Source organism: Erythrolamprus reginae, chromosome 8 (genome assembly GCF_031021105.1).
Source record: "Erythrolamprus reginae isolate rEryReg1 chromosome 8, rEryReg1.hap1, whole genome shotgun sequence".
Taxonomy (NCBI): Eukaryota; Metazoa; Chordata; class Lepidosauria; order Squamata; family Dipsadidae; genus Erythrolamprus; species Erythrolamprus reginae.
Genome location: NC_091957.1, coordinates 16,568,837 through 16,591,189, shown reverse-complemented (window position 1 = coordinate 16,591,189; position 22,353 = coordinate 16,568,837). Strand labels below are relative to the sequence as shown.

Genomic DNA, 22,353 nt, shown 5'->3' with positions numbered 1-22,353 from the left:
GAACACGTTCTCACGTACAATGTTTTACTGAAATTCAACTTGCAATGGAAAGTGACCTCAAAAAGGAAACTACTGGAAATAGAAATTACGTGTCAAAACACAATCACGGTTGGCTATTTTTTGGCTCAGTTGTGACTGCTAAAATATAATTGGGGGTAAAAGGGGGGATAAAAGAAAGAAAAATGAAAATATTTAAGTGTAAAACTATTTTAATAAAGTGACTGTTAGTTTATAAATGTTTTGGGAACACATGGCTACAAAACAAAAGTAACACAACGGATAAAAAGCTCGCACATTGTTAAACATCAAAATAAAAACAATGAGAACTGGTATATTTTTCAAAAAAACTTGAAATGAATTTTAATCAAAGGAAAATGAGACTAACACATTTACAGGCAAAACAAAGAGTATTTATATTCAGGGAAGTCAAAGAATGTTACAATTTAAGAAGGTGAAATGTTACAAAACACAAACAAAAATTTAAACCAAAATAAATAAATAAATGAAAAATTAAATTAAAAAATGAAATGGTTACCAAGATAATGCAGGTCAGGGGATCAAAGGTGAAGGGTCACATTATTAAAAAGAATTCCAAAATGGCGGCTGCGTCAAGATCTCTGCAAAACAAAGGAGCTACAATGAGTCAAAAAAACCTGGACAACCTAAACAATTCAAATTTACTGCAAAACAAAACAATGCAAAACAGTAAACAGGCATCAGCAAACACAGTCACCTTCCACTCAGCAAAATAATAATAATAATAATAATAATAATAATAATAATAATAATAATAATGCAGGAAAAGCCAATGGGGAAGACGGTGAGAAAAATATCACAGAAATTGATATATATTTTTTGCTATTATTGTCTTTGAATTAAAACCCTGGGGGTGGGTGGGTTTATAATGCAGTGCAGAACAACTAGAACAGGAATCAAGTGCTTGGTTTTTAACATTAAACGAAGCCACGATTTAACTGGGCCCGAAAAAAACAAACCATTATAGAGGTAGTCCTCGACTTACGACACACAAGGGAGGCCAAACGTTCTGCTGCTAAGTAAGACATTGGTCAAGTGATATATTTTTGGGGGGCCCATTTTACGGCCTTCCCAGCCACCGTTGTTTAGGAAATCCCTGCGGTTGTTAAAGTAAGTTACACAATCGCCACATGAATCTGGCTTGTCGGAAGGTCGTAAAAGAGGAGCACGTGCCCCCCCCCCGGACGCAGTGGCCATCATAAATATGAGCCAGTGGCCGAATGTTTGAATTTTGGTCACGTGACCTTGCCTCGGCCCAAAATCACTTTCACTGCCGTTGTAACTTTGAACGGTTACTAAATGAACTGTCGTAAGTTGAGGAGTCTCTGTATTGAGAATTTGGGCCCAAGCACCACAAACGTTGAACAATTTATCTTTGTTTCATAATACACAAGCCACTCAAATTCACAAATAAACCAGAAATAAACTACCTTACGGAAAGGGGCGGCATACAAATCCAATAAATAAATAAATAATGCCCTGCTAAACCAGGGTTTGTTTTGTTTTACACACGCACACAAACACACACACGGCCCTCTTATAAAAAAGAAATCTAGCATCCAGTGGTTATTTGATCCGGCCAGCTTTCAATACGGCCAACGTTATCAATGCCAACATGAATTATATATTAGCGCTTAAGCACCAATTTAACTCTACAATAAAATGGTCTTTAAAAATTGTGATCACTACGCAAGGGATCTTAAAGTGATTTGAAATCCGGATTGCTGAAAGGGAAGGACGGACGGCTTTGCGTCTCGCAGACCCTTCTGGGATCAGAAACATTTCAAGCTTATTCTTTTCCATTTTTCTGGATGTTTCTACTCCATAAAAGTTTTAAGAGTCATTTTATCAGATCGAAGGAAAGGGGGGGGGGGGAGATAGTACTTCGGCTAAACCAGAATGATAAACCACGGTTGGCTGCGTCTTGCCACAAATGGGTGAGAAAAACGCATCTTATGAAGGATGGCTTTTGTACCAGCAGTTTGATCACTTAGTGTGCGTGGGAGGGGAGTGCCAATTTGGCATAAATATTAAATATTCATTGATGTTTCATTGAAAAATCTCAATTCCTTTAAGAAAAGGATTCAGACTCAAGAATAGAATAGAATAGAATAATAGAATACTAATAGACAGAATAGAATAGAATAGAAATTAGAATAGAATAGAAATAATAGAATATAATAGAATAATAGAATAATAGAATAATAATAGAATAGAATAGAAATTAGAATAGAATAGAATAGAATAGAATAATAGAATAGAAATTAGAATAGAATAGAACAGAACAGAACAGAATAGAAATTCTTTATTGGCCAAGTGTGATTGGACACACAAGGAATTTGTCTTTGGTGCAGATGCTCTCAGTGTACATAAAAGAAAATATAGATTTGTCCAGAATCATGTGGTACAACACTTAATGATTGTCATAGGGGTCAAATAAGCAATAAAGAAACAATATTAATAAAAATCTTAGAATACAAGCAACAAGGATTAGACAAGAATAGGTGAGCGATGTCCAAAACCCAAAACCCACAAGCTTTGATTCCCAGGAGTCGAGTGGAGCCTGAGAGGTCACGTAGTCCATCCCCTTACCAGGGACCTCCCAGCTTGTGCTTAATGTCCACATGATGTGCAATGGACCTGGCTGCCACATTAAGAGTGACCACCTTCCTTAGAGGCAAACTGGATGGCCTCTGACTGCCGCCGTGGAGCCTGCCTCCTGAGCAAGGGGGTTGGATTAAGTGACCTCTAGAGCGCCTTCCGGCTCTGGTTTCGTCCACTGGGAATCAAAAGCTTCTGCACAGGCTGCCCACTTGGTCGACAGCTTGCCCAGGTTAAGAACTGCAACCTGCCTTTAATCTGGGTAGCCTCACACCCACTAGAGGTAATCTTGTCGCCATGCAATTTCCCTACTGGGTAGAGAAGACAAGGAGGATGGACTAACCTACATACTAACCTACTACCCAGGCTTCATGCTCTGGGTAATCCAGAGGTTAGTTTAGTTTAGTTTTATTGGATTTATATGCCGCCCCTCTCTGATGACTTGGAGCAGCCTTACAACATATAAAAAAGACAATGTACATTGAAATCCAATTAATTAAGATTTAAAAAAATCTAAAAACTAAATGTAAAAACTAAGAGCATGATACCATGGTCTTTCGAAACTGAAGGATGCCAATGCAAATCAAAGACATGTGACCGACATCAAACCAGGATCAATTGAGGAAAGCATCCAATTTGTAGACGTTTCAGAAACTCCACTTTACACGCTTTATAGGGGGGAGGGTTGGGGGAGGCATTGTGCTGAGTGGGCAGCAATACAAATTGAAATTATGCCTTTTAGTGACAAACACCACGTATCTCGAAAGAATATAGAGTAGAGTAGAATAATAATAGACAGAATAGGATAGAATAATAGAATAATGGAATGTAGAATAGAACAGAACAGAAATTAGAAAGAATAGAACAGAAATGCAGAACACAACATAACAGAAAAGAATAGAATTCTTTATTGGCCAAGTGTGACTGGACACACGAGGAATTTGTCTTTGGTGCATATGTTCTCAGTGTACATTATATATATATATATATACATACATACATACAGTACATACATACATACATATAATATATTATATATGTTTTCGTAGATTTTCACACATATTAAATATATGTCAAGAATAATGCATTATTTTACACATGAATTGGGGGAAAGATCAAAAGCAACGTGAGAAAATATTATTTTACTGAAAGAGTAGTAGATCCTTGGAACAAACTTCCAGCAGACGTGGTTGGTAAATCCACAGTAACTGAATTTAAACATGCCTGGGATAAACATATATCCATCCTAAGATAAAATACAGAAAATAGTATAAGGGCAGACTAGATGGACCATGAGGCCTTTTTCTGCCGTCAGTCTTCTATGTTTCTATGTTTCTGCCGCACGAATTCCAGCGACCAATCAGGTCCCACAGAGTTGGCCTTCTCCAGGTCCCGAAGACAAAACAATGTTGTCTGGTGGGCCCCAGGAGAAGAGCCTTCTCTGTGGAGGCCCTGGCCCTCTGGAATCAACTCCTCTCGGAGATCAGGACTGCCCCCACCCTCCTTGCCTTTCGCAAATTACTGAAAACCCACATATGCTGCCAGGCTTGGGGGACATAACTGACCCATAGCTGTTTCATTTTACGTATGGTTTAATTGGATGGTATGACTGTTTTTATAATGGGTTTTTATAATTGTTTTAAGATTAGATTTGTGCTTTGTATTTTGTTGTCAGCCGAGTCTTCGGAGAGGGGCGGCATAAAAGTCTAATAAATAATAATAATGATAATAATTATTATTATCATTATCATTATCATTATTATCATTATCATTATTATGTCAATACAACACAGCAAACGAGATCACTATACTGGATTTTGTATTTCATCACCAGTCGGGCACTTCCCAAGCACCTAGGGCTGCGTGATGTAGCGGCGAATTATGTTTGCCGATCCCAGTAAAGCGGCCTTTTGCAACTGACAGGTGGAGATTTTGTCAATTCCGATGGTTTTCAAATGTCCACTGAGATCCTTTGGCACTGTGCCCAGCATGCCAAGTACCACTGGGACCACTTTCACTGGCTTATGCCAGAGTCGTTGCAGCTCGATTTTTAGATCTTCGTATTTGACTAATTTCTCTAGCTGCTTCTCCTCGATTCTGCTGTCCCCTGGGATTGCGATGTCGATGATCCATACTTTCTTTTTCTCCACAATCAGGATGTCTGGTGTGTTATGCTTCAGAATTCGGTCAGTCTGAAGTCGGAAGTCCCACAGTAGTTTGGCTTGCTCATTTTCGATCACTTTTTCAGGCTTATGATCCCACCAGTTCTTTGCCAATGGTAAATGGTAGTTCCGGCACAAGTTCCAGTGGATCATCTGTGCCACAGCATCATGTCTATGCTTGTAGTCAGTCTGTGCGATCTTTTTGCAGCAGCTGAGTATGTGATCAATTGTTTCATCTGTTTCTTTACAGAGTCTGCACTTTGGATTGTCTGTTGATTTTTCAATTCTGGCTTTGACAACATTTGTTCTAATGGCCTGTTCTTGTGCTGCCAGTATTAGTCCTTCTGTCTCCTTTTTGAGTGTTCCACTTGTAAGCCATGACCAGGTCTTTTCTTTATCCACTTTGCCTTCAATCTTCTCAGAGAACTGGTGATGCAATGCTTTGTTCCACCAACTGTCCATACGAGATTGAGTTACAGTTTTTCTATACTGGTCCTTGGTTTGCTTCACCTTGAGAAGCTTCCTATTGTTGACCTCCATCAACACTGACTCTTTGCTCTCCTTCACATAGTCAGCTAATGCATGCTTCTCTTCTTCCACTGTCTGCTTCACTTGCAAAAGTCCTCTGTCGCCTATTTTCCTTGGTAAATACAGCCTGTCAATGTCACTGCGAGGGTGTAGTGCATGATGGATCGTCATTAATTTTCTGGCTTTCTTATCCAAGTTGTCCAGCTCTGCTTGAGTGCAGTTCACTATGCCAGCTGTGTATCTAATGGCAGGTATGGCCCAAGTATTTATAGCCTTGATAGTGTTGCCACCATTCAGTTTGCTCTTCAAAAATTTTCTGGTCCTCTGGATGTACTCTTTGCTGATCAGTTTTCACATGACCATTCTTGATATTATCCAGTTGCAAGATGCCCAAGTGTCTGTAGGCTTCTGGCTGGTGGCACTTGATGGTTTGAGCATTTGGCATTTCAATGCCCTCACTTTCAGTGATTTTCCCCCTTTTCAGTGCCACTGTGGCACATTTATCCAGGCCAAACTCCATGCTGATATCATTGCTGAAGATTCGCACAGTTGGTTAGTGACTGTATCTCAGTTTCTGATTTTCCGTACAACTTCAGTCATCCATATACAGCAGGTGTGAAATTTTGGGTGAATTCCTAGCAGTTTGGTAGCCTAGATTTATTTTCCGTAGGATGAGTGACAGCAGGATTATAGCAATGATGAATAGCAATGGGGACAAAGAGTCCCCCTGGAAGATGCCCCTTCTGATGTTGATCAGTCCATAGCTTTCATTCCCAACAAAAAGCTCAGTCTTCCAATATTTCATCACCTTTTCTATGAATTTCCTGATGTTTTCATTGACTCCAATGACTTCCAGGCATTTTATGATCCAGCTGTGTGGCAATGAGTCAAAGGCTTTCTTGTAGTCAATCCAGGTCATGTATAAGTTTGTTTTCCTGTTCTTACAGTTCTCCGAAATCATTTTATCAATTAGGAGGTGGTCTTTCGTACCTCTGGTTCATCTTTTATTGCCCTTTTGCTCCACTGGCATGATGTCATTTTCTTCTAGGTAGTCCTAAATTCTGTCAGCTATGATACCTGTCAGAAGTTTGACCATGGTTGGCAAACATGTTATTGGCCTGTAGTTTCCTGGTATGGCTCCTTTCGCTGCGTCTTTCTGTATTATACATGTTCTGCCAGTTGTATGCCATTCACTGATATTTCCTGTCTGCCGCATTTTGTTGAACAATTCGGCCATTTTTGCATGCAGGCTGGTCAGGTATTTCAGCCAAAAACCATGCACCTGATCAGTGCCAGGGGATGTCCAGTTCTTTACTTTCTTCGCTCTTTTTGCAATCATTTCAGGTGTTTTTTTCAGCTGCTGCATATTGCTCTTTGAGAATTTTTTCTCAAACTCCTTTATCCACCCAGCAGTATTGTTATAGTCCTTTTCGACCTCCCAGAGATCTTTCCAGAACTTTGTTGTTATTTTCACCTCTGGCTTTTCAATTTTATTATCTGTTTGCTGATGCAGGTTCTGGTAGAACTGCCTCTGGCTGGATTGAAATGTTTGATTTTACCTGTACTGGGAGATACTAGCTTCATATCGCTCAATTTTCCTGGCTGTTGCTGTTATCTGCTGCTTTACAATTTCCAGAGCTTCCTCGATCTTTCTTGTACTAAGCCAGTACTTTTTTGTCAAATAGTCTTTGATCTTCTGATTGTTCAGTTTCTGCTCCTTAATGTTCTTCAAGTTACTTGCATCTGATCTCAAGCTTTTGATTTTCAGTTCTAGTCGGATTTTCCATTTTGGTTTTCCAGTTGGTTTTCCGATTGGTTTCTGTTGCAGTAACCCTAGTTCTTCAGTTACTATCACAGCTGTACTGTAGGCAAGCTGATTCAATTGTTCAATTGAAGTTACATTGACAGTTGCAAGTACAGAGTTAATATCTTCCATCAGTGGGACAAGTTGTTTCTTGCTTATGTTTTTTAAGGCTGGCAGTCTCTTTCGCTCTGCCTTGGACCCTGCATGAGCAAGTACTTGGTCCTTCAGTTCTTGCTGCCTTTGAGTTATAGTGCCAAGTGTCTCATCTGCAGCTTCTTGCTGTCTTTCCAAGTTTTCATCAGGTTCCAGTCGTGCAGTGACTCCAGATCTTATTGGAGCTTCTACTGGTGCCAGATCAGATTTTGGTGTTTCTATTTTACAAATTTTCTGTATTTCTTCTAATTCGACTTCACTGAACATTTGGTTCCTGATTATGAGTCGACGCTGATCGGCCAGTCGAAGTTCTGTTATCTTTGAGTGTGCATGTTCTTGTTTCCATAATTGATACATCCGTCTTTGATATCCACGTTTTTCAGGCTCCGAGTTGTAATAACATTTCATGATTGTGCGATTCTCTGACATTGAGAATTTCTGCCGCTTTTTGATTTGTAAGCTTTGTTTGTTTTGTTGTTGTTGTTGTTGTTGTTATTATTATTATTATTATTATACTACACACGGGCCTTCCTCGATCTGCACTGAAGAGGCATCGTTGGCAAGGAGAGGCTACTATGGATGATAAGAACATCATCCCATCCTTATTCCGCTTTCACCTTTCTGGTGGCAATTACAATACTGGCTCTTTTTTTAAAAAAAATTCCTTCCTATTCGCATTCTCCCATCTCAATCGAGTCTGATCTTTCAAAAAGCCCTTTTTGGTGGGGAGGTCCAACGGCAACCCACTGCCCACAGGACCCCCATCCCTCCTCAATTTAAATTCGGTCAAGGTCATTTGCAGCACACGCGCCTGCCCCCCCCCCCCCCCTCTGGAAAGAAAACGAGCTAATTTCTTGGAAATGCCTGTCTGAGCCGGAGGGGAGAGGTGGGGGGGATTGCTGGCTTCCCCCCTCCCCTTTCTGACAATCCCAGCCTCCCGGAAGAAGAATTGAAACCCGTCCGTCGTTTTGTTCCTGCACAAAAAGCCTCAGTCTGGCATGGCGGCTGCCCTAGTATGTGCTTCGCGCTGGGAGGCCCGGCGAGCCATTTTAAACCTTACAGAAAGGAAGAATCAATATCCCATCAGGCCTGTCAGTATGTGGCACGCAATCTTTTCAAGAGCCGTCGCGGTTTAGTATTGTTCCACGCTCCGGAAAGGGGAGCCGGGAAATTATAGACGAGACGGAGAGAGCAAGGAGAGGTGTGTGTATGTGTGTGTCTGTGTGTATTAAACACCCCATAAGAGATGACATAATATGGTATCCTCTCCCCGGTTAAACCCCACTGCGCCATTAGAAAGATAATGTACTCAACTACAGGCAATCCTCGACTTACGACCGCAACGAAGCCCAGCATTTCCGTTGCTAAGCGAAACATTGGTTCAGTGGGTTTTGAGTCATCTATTTACTTATTTATTTATTGAATTTCTGTGCCGACCTTCTCCGAAGACTCAGGGAGGCTTACAACATATTTTTAAAAAGCAAGTTACAATAAAAATCAATCCAATTAATTAAATTAAAAGAGAGCCAGGTAGAGTGCTGTACTGCAGGCCACTGAAGCTGCCTGTTGATCTGTAGGTCAGCGGTTCAAATCTGATCACCGGCTAAAGGTTGACTCAGCTTTCCATTCTTCCGAGGTGGGTAAAATGAGGACCCGGATTGTGGGGACAATAGGCTGCCTCTGTTAAGAAGTGCTATTGCTAACTTGTTGTAAGCCGCCTTGAGTCTAAGGAGAAGGGCGGCATAAAAATCGAACAAACAGACAAACAAACAAAAATTAGATAACTATTTTAAAATTCCTAGCTATATTAAAACCAGTCGCACCCATTCGTACAACAACCATACAATCATTCGTTGGCCAGGGGCCAAATCTAATTGGCCCGGGCCTGGCGACATAATCTAAAATCCCCATTATATTAAAAACCAGTAATTCCCACTCAACAACGACATACATATCATTCGTCGGCCAGGGGCCTAGAGTCTAATGGCCCCAAGCCTGGCAGCATAGATGAGTCTTAAGGCTCTTGCAAAAGGCAAGGAGGGTGGGGGGCAGTACGAATCTCCTGGGGGGGAGCTGGTTCCAGAGGGCCGGGCCCCCCACAGAGAAGGCTCTTCCCCTAGGCCCCGCCAAGCGACACTGTCTAGTTGATGGGGCCTAGAGAAGGCCGACTCTGTGGGACCTAACATTGAGTTAGTCACAGGGTGGTTATGGGAATCCAAGTTCCCCATCAATTTTACTGGTCGGAAGGTGGCTGAAGGAAATCGTGACACACACACGCACACACACACACACACTGGGACACTTCAACCAGCATAAGTACATGCCAGGTGCTAAGAGTCTTCGGAGAGGGGCGGCATACAAATCTAATAAATTGAATTGAATTGAATTGAACCTCAATTTTGATTACGTGACTGCAATGGAGTTCCCTCCCTTGTTCTTCCTATGTTTTTGTCTCCCGTCCCCTTTGTTGCAATTCTTTTCAGAACTGTAGATGCCCTACCTTGTTGTTATTATTGTTGTTGTTATTATTAATTAATTAATTAAATTTATATGCCACCCCTCTCCGAAGACCCAGGGCGGCTTACAACATATAAAACAGTATACATTGAGATATGATTAAATAAAATTAAAATTAAGAATTATATTGAAAAAAAATTAAAAAAGCCTATTAGCATACATACATGTCCATTCAAACAAGCCCACAATACATTCATTGGCCATGAAGTAGAATCTAATGACCCCAAGCTTGGCGGCATATATGAGTCTTTATAGACTCTTACGGAAGGCGGGGAGGATGGGGGCAACACGAATGTCTGGGGGGAGCTGATTCCAGAGGACCGGGGGCTCCCACAGAGAAGGCTCTTCCCCTAGGTCCTGCCAAGCGACATTGTCCAGTTGACCGGACCTGGAGAAGGCCGACTCCCTTGCTAGAAGTGTTCAGCTTTCCACACCCGTTATCACCTATTATAACCCAGAATCTGAAGACTTGCCAGAGCTCGCCTAACACGATGGAGCGCATCAGCTAGGGGAAGCACCAAAGCACGGAGTCCCCCCCCCTCAAAAAAAAGGACAATTGAGGCTCAATTTTCCCACTTGCTGCAAGAATCCAAATTAAAGCGTCGTAAAGAAATGGACTTCTTGCTCCCTGCGTGAACAAATCCAGTTAGGTGGACTCCCCTACCTCTCTGAATAATTGTGCCACACCGCAAAACGGCTTTTATGTTCAGGCAGCTTCTCCACTCAAGCGGAATCTGTGCCTTGATGTACCTTAAAAAATATATATTCCACTCCAGGAAGAGAGAGAGAGAGAGAGAGATCCAGTTGCTTTTTATAGGATGCATTTCCAGGTATCAAACTGGCATTTTATAGGTCAATTTTAATGTGATTTTATACATTTACGCAGAACAGTAAAAGTCCTCGGCTTAAGACTGCAACGGAGCCCAACTGAGGCACTTAAGGGAGCTTTGGCCCCATATTGGGACCTCACCACCGTCATTAAGCAAATTGTTGCCATTGTTCCCTTAGGAACACCGGTCGTTCGGTGAATCCAACTTTGCTCTTGGATTTTGTGGGTCAGAAGTTCGCAAAAGGGCATCATGTGACACACCCACCCACCCCGGGGGACCGTCATAAATATGAGAAAGTGCCAAGCATCCGAATTTTGACTCTGGGGATGCTGCAATGGTCATTAAGTGCCATTGTTTACTTTGAATGGTCACTAAATAAACTGTTGTAAGTCAAGGATTACTTTTCAAGGCAAAAATAGCAAGCATGCTATAATTATGAGATTCGTTATTACCATAGACCAGTGATGGTGAACCTATGGCACAGGTGCCACAGGGGGCACGCAGAGCTATATCTGCTGGCACACGAGCTGTTGCCCTAGCTCAATTCCAACGTGCAAGTGTGTGCCAGCCAGCTGCTTTTTGGATCACACAGAGGCTCTGGTAGGGCCTTTTTGGCTTCCAGAGATCCTCCAGAGGGATGGGGAGGCCATTTTTACCCTTCCCCGGCTCCAGGGAAGCCTTTGGAGCCCAGGGAGGGTGAAACACGAGGCTATTGGGCCCACCAGAAGTTGGGAAACAGGCCATTTCCAACCTCCCAAGGGCCTTCCAGGGGGCAAGAGAAGCTATTTTCACCCTCCCCAGGCATTGATTTATGGCTGTGGGCACTCGCGCATGCACAATAGTGCATGCCCACGCTCTTTCGGCACCCGAGGGAAAAAAGGTTCGCCATCACTGCCATAGACTGTTACGTATATAATATTAAAAAGGGTCGGTATAGTGTAGATGGAAAGGCTTTGGACTAGCAGTGGGGGGACCTGGGTTCTATTCTTCCCTTAGTTATGGAAGTCAATGGTATAGCCGTGGGCAAGCCATGCCTTCTCAGCCCAAACCAAGGTCAGGCTCCATGTTAAGCTGGCTTAAAAAAAACCAAGAGTTTTTTTAAAAAACAAACAAACTGGTCACCTCAGGATTAGTTTAGACAAGCTTTGCTATGAGAACAAGGTTGAATGCAGCAGGAGGCCAATGAACCCTGAAGTTAGGCAGGAGAAATGAAGAATATTCAGATTTACAGGAAAGAAGGGAGGGCAGAAAACGGGCGTTGGAAATAACAAATTCATCTGCGTGTGATCTATAGCTTTTGACGTTCATTGTGATCGTACGATAATCTTCTGTTTTGCCCACTTCCCAATTGGATTTGGCCAGGAGAGTTCTGTAATCCCATAGATTTCACTCGTTTCAATGTTATTATTTTTTTTAACAGTCTTCTGGCTCTGCTGGTTTTAAATTATTCTGTGCCCACCGGCCTGCTTTTCTTCTTCTACCGCTTTGGTTCCTTCGTACGATTCCAATCCTGCTTTGTTTATAAATATATTGTTTCTGAAATCATCTTTCACTGGGCAAATGATAGCTCAGCTGGTGGAAGGCGCCACCTTAGAAGGCATTTGATGCCTTAAGAGGCGGCTTATAAATATTGGAAAGAAAGAGGACGGCTACGGGAAGACGAGACCGCTTCAAAGATGTATATTAATTGGGCTTGGCTCAAAAGGAAGGAGGCTGCGTTTTTTATAGGATGCTTTTACAAATGGAACATGAACGATCCAGCGATAATCTATATATAGCGTCAGGGGAAGAAAGCCAGATTCATCAGCAGGCCCAGGGAAACAGCTTCAAACCCATATGGATTCCTTCCTTGGCCGTTAACAACGCTACAGGTGGTCCTCAAATTGTGGCCACAGCTGGGACAGACTCTCCAGCCCTAGCCGAGGGAGTTGTTAAATGAGTTGCGGCCCAGTTTCACAGATGACGATATGCAAACGGTCCTGTGCTGATGCATGGATCCACAGAAACCTAGAAGATTGACGGCAGAAAAAAGACCTCCTGGTCCATCTAGTCTGCCCTTCTACTATTTCCTGTATTTTAGGATGGATCTATGTTTATCCCAGGCATGTTTAAATCCAGTTCCTGTGGATTGACCAACCACGTCTGCTGGAAGTTTGTTCCAAGCATCTACTGCTCTTTCAGTCAAATAATATTTTCTCGCGTTGCTTCTGATCTTTCCCCCAACTCACCTCAGATTGTGCCCCCTTGTTCTTGGGTTCACTCTCCTATTAAAAACACTCCCCTCCTGAACCTTATTTAACACTTGAACATATTTAAATGTTTCAATCCTGTCCCCCCCTTTCCCTTCTGTCCTCCAGACTAGACAGATGGAGTTCATGAAGTCTTTCCTGATCAGTTTGATGCTTAAGACCTTCCACCATTATTGTAGCCCGTCTTTGGACCTGTCCAATTTGATCCATCTCTTTTTGTAGGTGAGGTCTCCAGAACTGGACGCAGTATATTGGAATTGGGGTCTCGCCAGCACTATATACAGCGAGATCACAATCTCCCTCTTCCTGCTTGTTATACCTCTAGCTATGCAGCCAAGCATTCTACCTGCTTTCCCTACCTCCTGATCCCACCATTCACCCTTTTTGTGACTGCCAGAAATCATGAACCCTAAATCCTTCTCTTCTGAACTTTTTGCTAACACAGAACTGCCAATACAGAACCCAGGGGATAGGAGAACAGTGGAGATCTATGGGCCAGACCTCGGGACAGAAGAGCCACTGCTACTAGCATAGCCCCACCTTAGCTCTGGGGATAAAAGGCAGGGGGTGGAGATGAATAGATGTGGCAGAGGGCTATTCATCTACTGGCCAGACAGAAATCTTATCCTGTGATGAGAGAAACTTTTTTGCCGGTATGCCTAATAAAGGAATCAATGCTTCAACTACAGGCGGTTTGCCATGTTTGTCATGTCAGAACAATTTACCAAGTTACCAAGTGCCCATGGAGATGCTGAGGTGGTCATAAGTGTAAGGACCGGGTCGTAAGTCACAGAATATATACAGTAATACCTCGTCTTACGAACTTAATTGGTTCCAGGACGAGGTTTCTAATCCCCTCCTGGGATTTCCCTACAGCATCGCGTTTTTGCGGAAATCAGGAGGTGGGGTTTCCCATGGAGGGGAGCCTCGGGATCCCAGGATCGCAAAAACTGGGGCTTGGCTTGCAACGAAAGTCTGGAGGCGGGGCATCCCAGCGGCAGCGGTAGGTTCGTAAGGTGAAAAAAGTTCGTAAGAAGAGGCAAAAAAATTCCGAACCCTGGGTTCGTATCTCGAAAAGTTCGTATGACGAGGGGTTCGTATCATGAGGTACCACTGTATATAGAACAAGGCCGAAATGGTGCCATCCTAGTCTCCCTTAATTTAAAAAAATTAAGGTCTTGGCATCTTCGGGTTTCTTCCCGTGTAGGATTTGGACATTTCTGGCGACGTTTCGACGAGGTCCCACTCGTCATCTTCAGGCTGGTGCTTCTGTCCTTGTTCTAGGGCGAACACAGCGAGACCTGAGCTGCCCTCCTTCTATAAATACTGGTGGCTGGGTGTGGTTTGATGGCTCAGCAATTGCCTGCTGTGTAGAAACTTCCTGGTGAGTCAGTGGGGTAACACCTGGGGTCTAAATCCTACACAGGAAGAAACCCGAAGATACCAAGACCATCATACCTGTACCCGTGAAAATCTACCCGTGAAAATCTATATGTCACATGTTTTTTGCTGAATTTGAAAATTAAGGGAGACTAGGATAGATCTATTTTGGCCTTATTTTGGCCTCATCAGCTAGCCATACCCTCACTGGGACTTGAACCTGCAACCTTTGCCTTGTAAGGCAGAGAATTAACCTCTAGGCTACAGTATCCAATCCCTTCAGCTCTACACCAGGGAAGGGTTACATATTTTTGTGTCGAATCACCCTGGTGTATTGAAGAAACATCACAGCTCCTTTTTTTGCCTCTCGGCTATATATATATATATAGTGCTGTTGTAATCTTTAAATGGCCACTAAGCAACTATAGTCTGAGCGTTCCTTGTTGGTGGCGTCCAAATTTGGATCACGTGACCGACAGAGATGCAACAATGGTCAAAAATGCAGGAAACGGTCCTGATAGTCACTTTTTCAGGGCTATTGTAACTTCAAACAGTCACTAAACAAATGGTCGTAAGTTGAGGACTACCTGTATTAAGCCAAAGTTTTGGCAAAGTATCTTCTCTCATTTTTGTCTCACAACTATCCTAATGAGTTTTAAACACCCCGTTATCTTGTTCTGTTACTTTTATATCTAGCGTTAGCAATTATTTTCCACGTCATGGAATGGGAGGGGGGAGGAGGAGAAGAAGTAGTAGTAGTAGTAGTCCTCTGGTTGGAAAATTAATTGTATCTGTCCCTACTTCTAGCAAGTATCTCCAAAAATTGCAAGCAGAAAGATGAAAAAAAGAAATTAAAGGGAAAAAAACCCAAATTGGCAAAGAGGCAGTGTTAAAGCTCTGCTTTATCCAAATGTTTATCCTGCCTTTCTGCAAGGCAGAAACAGCAATTAGCTACTCCTGTGATCTAAAAGGTTTCTGCTGTGAAAATCAGCATTTGAGGAAGTTTTTTTTTTTAAAAAGAATAAAAACGTAGTAGAGGTTCTTGATCCTTTACCCGGTATTTTTACCCCTTTCCCTCCCCTTCCCAAAAAATCAGTCTTTTGAAAGTTCTCGCTTGGCCAAACGAGGGACGGAGATAAACTGGCTCACTTATCAAATGAATCAGGAATAAGGAACAGGAAGGCTTTTTTCTCTCTTTCTTGATGGCCTTCCAACATCACAGGAGAAACAAAGGCGTCACAAGAAGCAAAGGAGGGAGGGAGAGAATGAGAGAGAGAGAATGAGAAAGAGAATGAGAGAGAATGAAAGAGAGAAAGAGAATTAGAATGAAAGAAAGAATTAGAGAAGAGAGAAAGAGAGAAAGAGAATTAGATAGAATGAAAGAGAGAAAGAGAATTAGAGAATGAAAGAGAGAAAGAGAATTAGAGAGAATGAAAGAGAGAAAGAGAATTAGATAGAATAAGAGGGAAAGAATTAGAGAGAGAGAAAGAGAATTAGAGAGAATGAACGAGAGAAAGAGAATTAGAGAGAATGAAAGAAAGAATTAGAGAGAAAGAGAATTAGAGAGAATGAAAGAGAAACAAAGGCGTCACAAGAAGCAAAGGAGGGAGGGAGAGAATGAGAGAGAGAGAATGAGAAAGAGAATTAGAGAGAATGAAAGAGAGAAAGAGAATTAGATAGAATGAAAGAGAGAAAGAATTAGAGAAGAGAGAAAGAGAATTAGATAGAATGAAAGAGAGAAAGAGAATTAGAGAGAATGAAAGAGAGAAAGAGAATTAGAGAGAATGAAAGAGAGAAAGAGAATTAGATAGAATAAGAGAGAAAGAGAATTAGAGAGAATGAAAGAAAGAATTAGAGAGAAAGAGAACTAGAGAGAATGAAAGAGAATTAGAGAGAATGAAAGAGAGAAAGAGAATTAGAGAGAATGAAAGAGAGAAAGAATTAGAGAGAGAGAAAGAGAATTAGAGAGAATGAGAAATGAGAGAATGAGAGGGAATGAAAGAGAGAGAGAGAGAGAGAGAGAGAGAAATAGCACAAAGGAAAAGAGCCCACCGAAGGAGAGTCAGTAATTGATTTCTGAAAAAGAAAAGCCAATGATTCTAAATATACCCGCCAGTGGTAGGGAAGGAAAAAGCAGAAAATAAGTGGTTCCTGCCAAGAGATGAAAACATATATATATATTTATATACCTGTTTACAGATACCTGCTAAAAGGAGCCTCTCCAGAGAGATCTTTATGCTCCTTAAACAGCCAGGCTGACCCATGTATGTTACAGAGGTGATATTATATTAAAAGTCAAAATATCCATCCTTAGAAACAAGGCGACCATGCCAGAGACCACAACTTGTGAGGCTGCACCACTTCCAACGGTCACTAAATGAATGGTGGTAAGCCAAGGACTAGACGGCCAAGAGTCGGCGTCTCCTATGGAGTCCTATGATCGCCACTTGTGGCCTTCTCAGTTTTTGACGAGGGAAGTCAATGGAGAAGGCAGATTTACTTAACGACCATGTTATGTAGTGCAACGGTTGTTTTTTTTAAAAGGTTGTAAAATGGAGCAAAACTCACTTAACAACAATCTTTATAGCAATGGAAATTTTAGGTTCAAATTAGTCAAGGACTACTGATATAAACAATAGCAACAGCATTTAGACTTATATACCACTTCACAGGGCTTTCCAGCCCTCTCTAACTGGTTTACAGAGAGTAAGCCTATTGCCCCCAACAAACTGGGTCCTCGTTTTACCGACCTTGGAAAGATGGAAGGCTGAATCAACGTTGTGCCTACTGAGATTCGATCTGCCAAACTGCTGGCAGCCGGTGATCAGCAGACGTAGCTTGCAGTACTGCATGCTACCTCAGCCCCTTGACATCTAGGGTCCCCTGTTTGAGCAGGGGGTCAGACTAGAAGACCTCCAAAGTCCATTCCAGTTCTATTCTCATTGATTGATTGATTGATTGATTGATTGATTGATTGATTGGAATGGCCCAGGGTCTCCTGCTTGAACAGGGAGGGTTGGACTAGAAGACCTCCACGGTTGCTTCCAGCTCTATTCTGCATTTGGAACTTGAAATTCTTCGATTCCACTCCGAGAACACTTAGCAGACCAAAAAAAAAGCCATCAGATGTATGTAAATGGTTGTTTTTCAATTTCCACGCTTTGGGGCTGGGAAGGAGCCGCCTCCTTGAGTAGCGTCCTGGTTAAGCCAACTGCAGTTTTCCTGTTTTAAGTAACTGCACTAAATTTAATCATCTCTCACTCTGGAGAGGATGCCACTGGCAACTCTAAATTGGCCTTCCTGTGTGTTTTTTTTCCTCCCCAAAATGAGCAGATGATGAGAATCTCACACATTAAATTGGGAGATTTATTTAGCCCCACGGGGTAAGAAGAGACCGCACTTGGAACAGGACTTTGCCCATTTCTGTAAGCCAAGACTGTTATTAGATTTGAGCACAATGGCTATTAAATTTGGGGGGGGGGGAATTGGGGGAAGAGCCTATGAGGAGCCGCCACTCATTCTGTGATATCAGTCCATAGTGCTGGTAGGGACCTTGGAGGTCTTCTAGTCCAGTGTTTCCCAACCTTGGCAACTTGAAGATATTTGGACTTCAACTCCCAGAATTCCCCAGCCAGCATTCGCTGGCTGGGGAATTCTGGGAGTTGAAGTCCAAATATCTTCAAGTTGCCACGGTTGGGAAACAGTGTTTTAGTCCAACCCTCTGCTGAAGCAGGAGACCCTACACCACATCAATCAATCAGAATAGAACCAGAAGGGACTTTGGAGATCTTCTAGTCCAACCCCCTGCTCAAGCAGGGGACCCTGGGCCATTTCAGACAAGGGGCTGTCCAGTCTCTTCTTAAAAGCCCCCAGTGATGAAGCACCCACAACATCTGCAGGGAAGCTGTCCCACATCTTTTCCTTGACTTGTTCTCAATCTGGTTGGGGAGATTCGTAGGCCCATTGTCTTGACCGGGAAACCAAGGCCTGTCCTAGACTCCTACAGGGATACTTATAATAAAGACCAAGATGATCAAAGTTTTCCCCTAAAATGCAGATAAGCCAACATCCTCCACTTGGTTTCAGTGAAAAATATGGTGACTTTTTTTTAAATTGAATTTTGGAAACATAAAACATGAAAAAACAAAAACAAAAAAATAAACAACGCACACTACACAATACACAAAACTTACAAACGCATTTACGTTCTTGAAATATGGTTGTTTTCACATTACAAACGGTGACTTAAAACCGTTTTTTCCACACTTATGACAGTCACAGCATCCCAGTGGTCACGTGATCAAAATACAGAAGACGGACAACTGACCCCCTATTTATGACGGTTGCATCCTCCAGGAGTCACGTGATTCCCTTTTGCGACCTTCCAACCAGCAAATGGGGAAGCCGGATTAATTTAACAACCGTGTGACTCATTTAACAGCAATTCACTTAACAACAGGGACAAGGCACGGTGGGACAAAAACTCACTTAACAACTGCCTCCCTTACCGACAAAAATGTTGGGGACTACCCGCCCAGCTCTGTTCCATTTGTCTAAGAGCCCACCTGTTGCAACCCGGCTGCAATCCCTTATAAATTTAGCAATTTAGCAGATTATGCAAGGGGCAACAGTGACTTCGCCTTCTGTATAACGGGGACAGCCAATTCTGCATAAGCGGAAGGACGGGGCGCATGGGATTTGGGGAAGGGGGATTTCACTCAGCAAGGTGTGAAAATAACTCCCTATTACTCAGCAGCATTTAAGAATGAGGAGAGAGAGGGGGGAAGAGGAAGGGAGGGAGAGAGAGAGGGAGGGAGGGAGAGAAAGAGAGAGAGAGAGACTTCTGTGTTGGTGGTCATGACAAGGACACAGCCAGCTGGCTGCTGTGTCAGAAAAATCCATAAAAGCTTTAAGCCGGGGTCATGCAAGCATTCGCAAGGGGAGGCGACAATTTCCTGCCACCTCAAGGAAAGTTACTGGTGTTTTGGGCTTTTTTTTAAATTTTATTTTTAAAAAAGCGTTTTTGAAGCAGCCAAGGCAACTAAGAGCTCAGATCAGAGAGGTTTCCGGGCTGCATGTTTGACACCGCCTCGCTGTCCTGCCGCGATTTTAACATTCATGGCGATAATCCCCCCTCGCTAATCCAGCTGCTTTCCAATTCTATCCTTGCCTCCTTTCTTTTTATCTTTGAATTACAGGGACCTTCTTCCAACGTTTTGGACGTCCTTGTTACCCACGCACCCCCGTCACTAGATATGGCGTTCACGGCACGGCTGCCACATTTATTCCTCACCAACAATTTGGATCCTGCCTCACTGCTACCTTCGGTGCCATCACCCGATCGTGCCATTTGTCTGGGGTTTGTGGCCTGACTGACCTGTGCCGATCAACCTCTTCACTTTGTGGCTTTTAACGTGCAACATTTTTGTCACCCTCTCCCATTCTTATCTCTTTTAGCAGCTTTCTCTAGCTGTCTTGCTTATTATCCCTTACTAACCATTAGCTCCACCAACAAATCGATGGTGATAGAAGTAACCTTAGAGATCTTCTAGTCCAACCCCCTACGCAAGCAGGAGGCCCTAAAACATTCCAGTCTACCCACAACTTCTGGTGGCAAGTTGTTCCACTTGTTAATTGCTTCTCTCCCTGATGAGTCTCCATCCATTGCTTCTTGTCCTGCCTTCAGGTGTTTCAGAGAATAGCTTGACCCCCTCTTCTTCAGGGCAGCCTCTCCAATATTGGAAGGCTACTATCATGTCCCATCTAGTCGTTGTTTTTATTAAACTAGGCAACTGTTCTTCACATGTTTTAGCCTCCAATCCCCTAATCCTCTTCGTTGTGCTTCTCTGCACTCTTTCTAAATAAGACATCTAGGTTTCAACTTTTTGTCCTCTGTCAAATCTTTCTCCTCTGGAGCTCTCAGACCAGAACAACGGTCTTTAAAATGACCTCTTGCTACCCTTTTTAATGCCACTTATTGTTTTCTTTCCTTGCCCCAATTTGTGATTTTTCTCCTCTGTTGCTAACTTCAAATTATCGCTTAAAGTCAGGGGTGGGATTGAAAACTTTACACAACCAGTTCTCTGCCCGGTTGCTGGGAGGGAGTGGCCATGGGGGAGTGGCCTCCTCAGCTTCCTGCACCATGGGGAGGCACATTTTCACACTCCCCTGGCTCCAGAGGCTTTCCTTGAGCCTCTGGGAAAGCAAAGAACGGCTCCCCTAGACTCCAGAGGTTGGAAACAGGCCCTTTTCCCAACTTCCGTTTTTTTGCCATCCGCACAGGCCCTGTACTTACCTAGCATCTCAAGCGGGCTGGGTGGAGACTCCTGGGAGGGGCGGAGCAGAGTGGGCGGAGTCAGCCAGTCCTTGTAACTACCGTTTTGGCGAACCAGATGTAAAATTAACGTGAACTGGTCCAAACTGGCTGAACCCCACCCCTGACTAAAGTCAAGAACTACCTGTAATTAAAAAGAACATTTTTGGGACCCAGTCCTGTGCTTTTAAAAAGTTTTAACTATTGAAAAACGTCAACACGTTGTTTTTAAAGCAAACTTCAAAAGACTGGATCAAAGAATTTATTTATTTATTTATTTATTTATTTATTTATTTATTTATTTCGCTTGCATGCCGTCCCTCTCCTAGGACTCACAACATATTTTATATATATGTATGGGTATGGCTAGCTGATGAGGCCAAAATAAGGCCGAAATAGATCTATCCTAGTCTCCCTTAATTTTCAAAATCAGCTTAAACATGTGACACATACAGATAGAATTGTCGGCTATCAATAAAATTAACTGCCTTGGAAATGGCCCTGGGTTGGGCCGAGAGGCAAAAAAGGAGCTGTGATGTTCCTTCAATATACCAGGGTGATTCGACACAAAATGTAACCCTTCCCTGGTACAGAGCTGAAGGGATTGGATACTGTAGCCTAGAGGATAATTCTCTGCCTTACAAGGCAAAGGTTGCAGGTTCAATCCCAGCGGGTATGGCTAGCTGATGAGGCCAAAATAAGGCCGAAATAGATCTATCCTAGTCTCCCTTAATTTTCAAATTCAGCTTAAACATGTGATATATATATATATATATATATATATATATATATATATATATATATATATATATAAAATGAAACCTGAAATCCGATTAAGATAAATAATTAATCCAAAAACCATTCTAAAAACCTTAAAACATTAAAAATCATTCATTCAGATTCAGACAACAAACATACAACATACTCATCGGCCAGAGGCTACTGTCTTAGTGACCTCAAGCCTGATGGCATAAATAGGTTTTCAAATTCTTGTGGGAGGCAGAAATGATTTCAACTTGCAACGTGGGGGGATTTCTATCTGCTGCCATAAAACCCAACCAGTCTCACCATTAAAGTGTGCCACACCTGGAATGTGTATTCCACTAAAAACAGTGGGACACACAAGGGCCTTCGAATTCCCTCCCCCCTCCACACCCTTGCGATTTCAGTAAAATAGCCTTATCGCATTTGATCAAACCAAGAATGATGTAATGTTTCTCTGCCCAATCTTTTAAAAAAATACTTTATTTTTTTGCTCATTAGGGAGCAGACGGACTTAAAGACGACCTAAGGACAATGACTACACAGCCCGGCTAATTTAGACCATGTCACCTGGTTCCCACCTTCCTTATATTGAAGGGGTTGCCAGAGATAAAATTACGTTGACAGGCTAGCTGACAAGAGCTCGCCCATAGAAGGAAGGGCAAATATTAGCTTTTAATTGAGATTCTTGCTGCCGCTACAGTATTTTTCTGCTGAGTTCCTCTGGGGCTCTGGGCCTTTCCATCATCAGCATCTTAGCAGCTCTGCCTGTTATGCAGCTGCTTATAAGGCAGAACGGTGTCACTGGAGAATCAGCTGGCATTTAGACGCCAGCTGGCATGGCAGGCCGGACCCGGAAAGGCCTTGTGGGGATCAGGGTAGATTGCCACAGATCCAAACCTCACCTAGAGACCAGGATTCCAAGCAGTTTAGAGGCAGAATCAGGATCCTTTCTCTCTCTCTCTCTCTCTCTCTCTCTCTCTCTCACTCACTCACACACACACACACACACACACAC

General features: G+C 42.7%; 1 protein-coding gene across 1 annotated transcript in view; it reads right to left on the bottom strand.

Annotated features, from left to right (window-relative positions):
- Positions 1-332: 332 nt before the first annotated feature.
- Positions 333-22,353, bottom strand: part of LOC139171429 (uncharacterized) — a 52,563-nt gene continuing 30,542 nt past the window's right edge. The window contains exon 4 of the mRNA XM_070759658.1: positions 333-617. Within this exon, the coding sequence (XP_070615759.1) occupies positions 609-617 (9 nt within the window). The 3' untranslated portion in view covers positions 333-608. The remainder of the gene's footprint in view (positions 618-22,353) is intronic.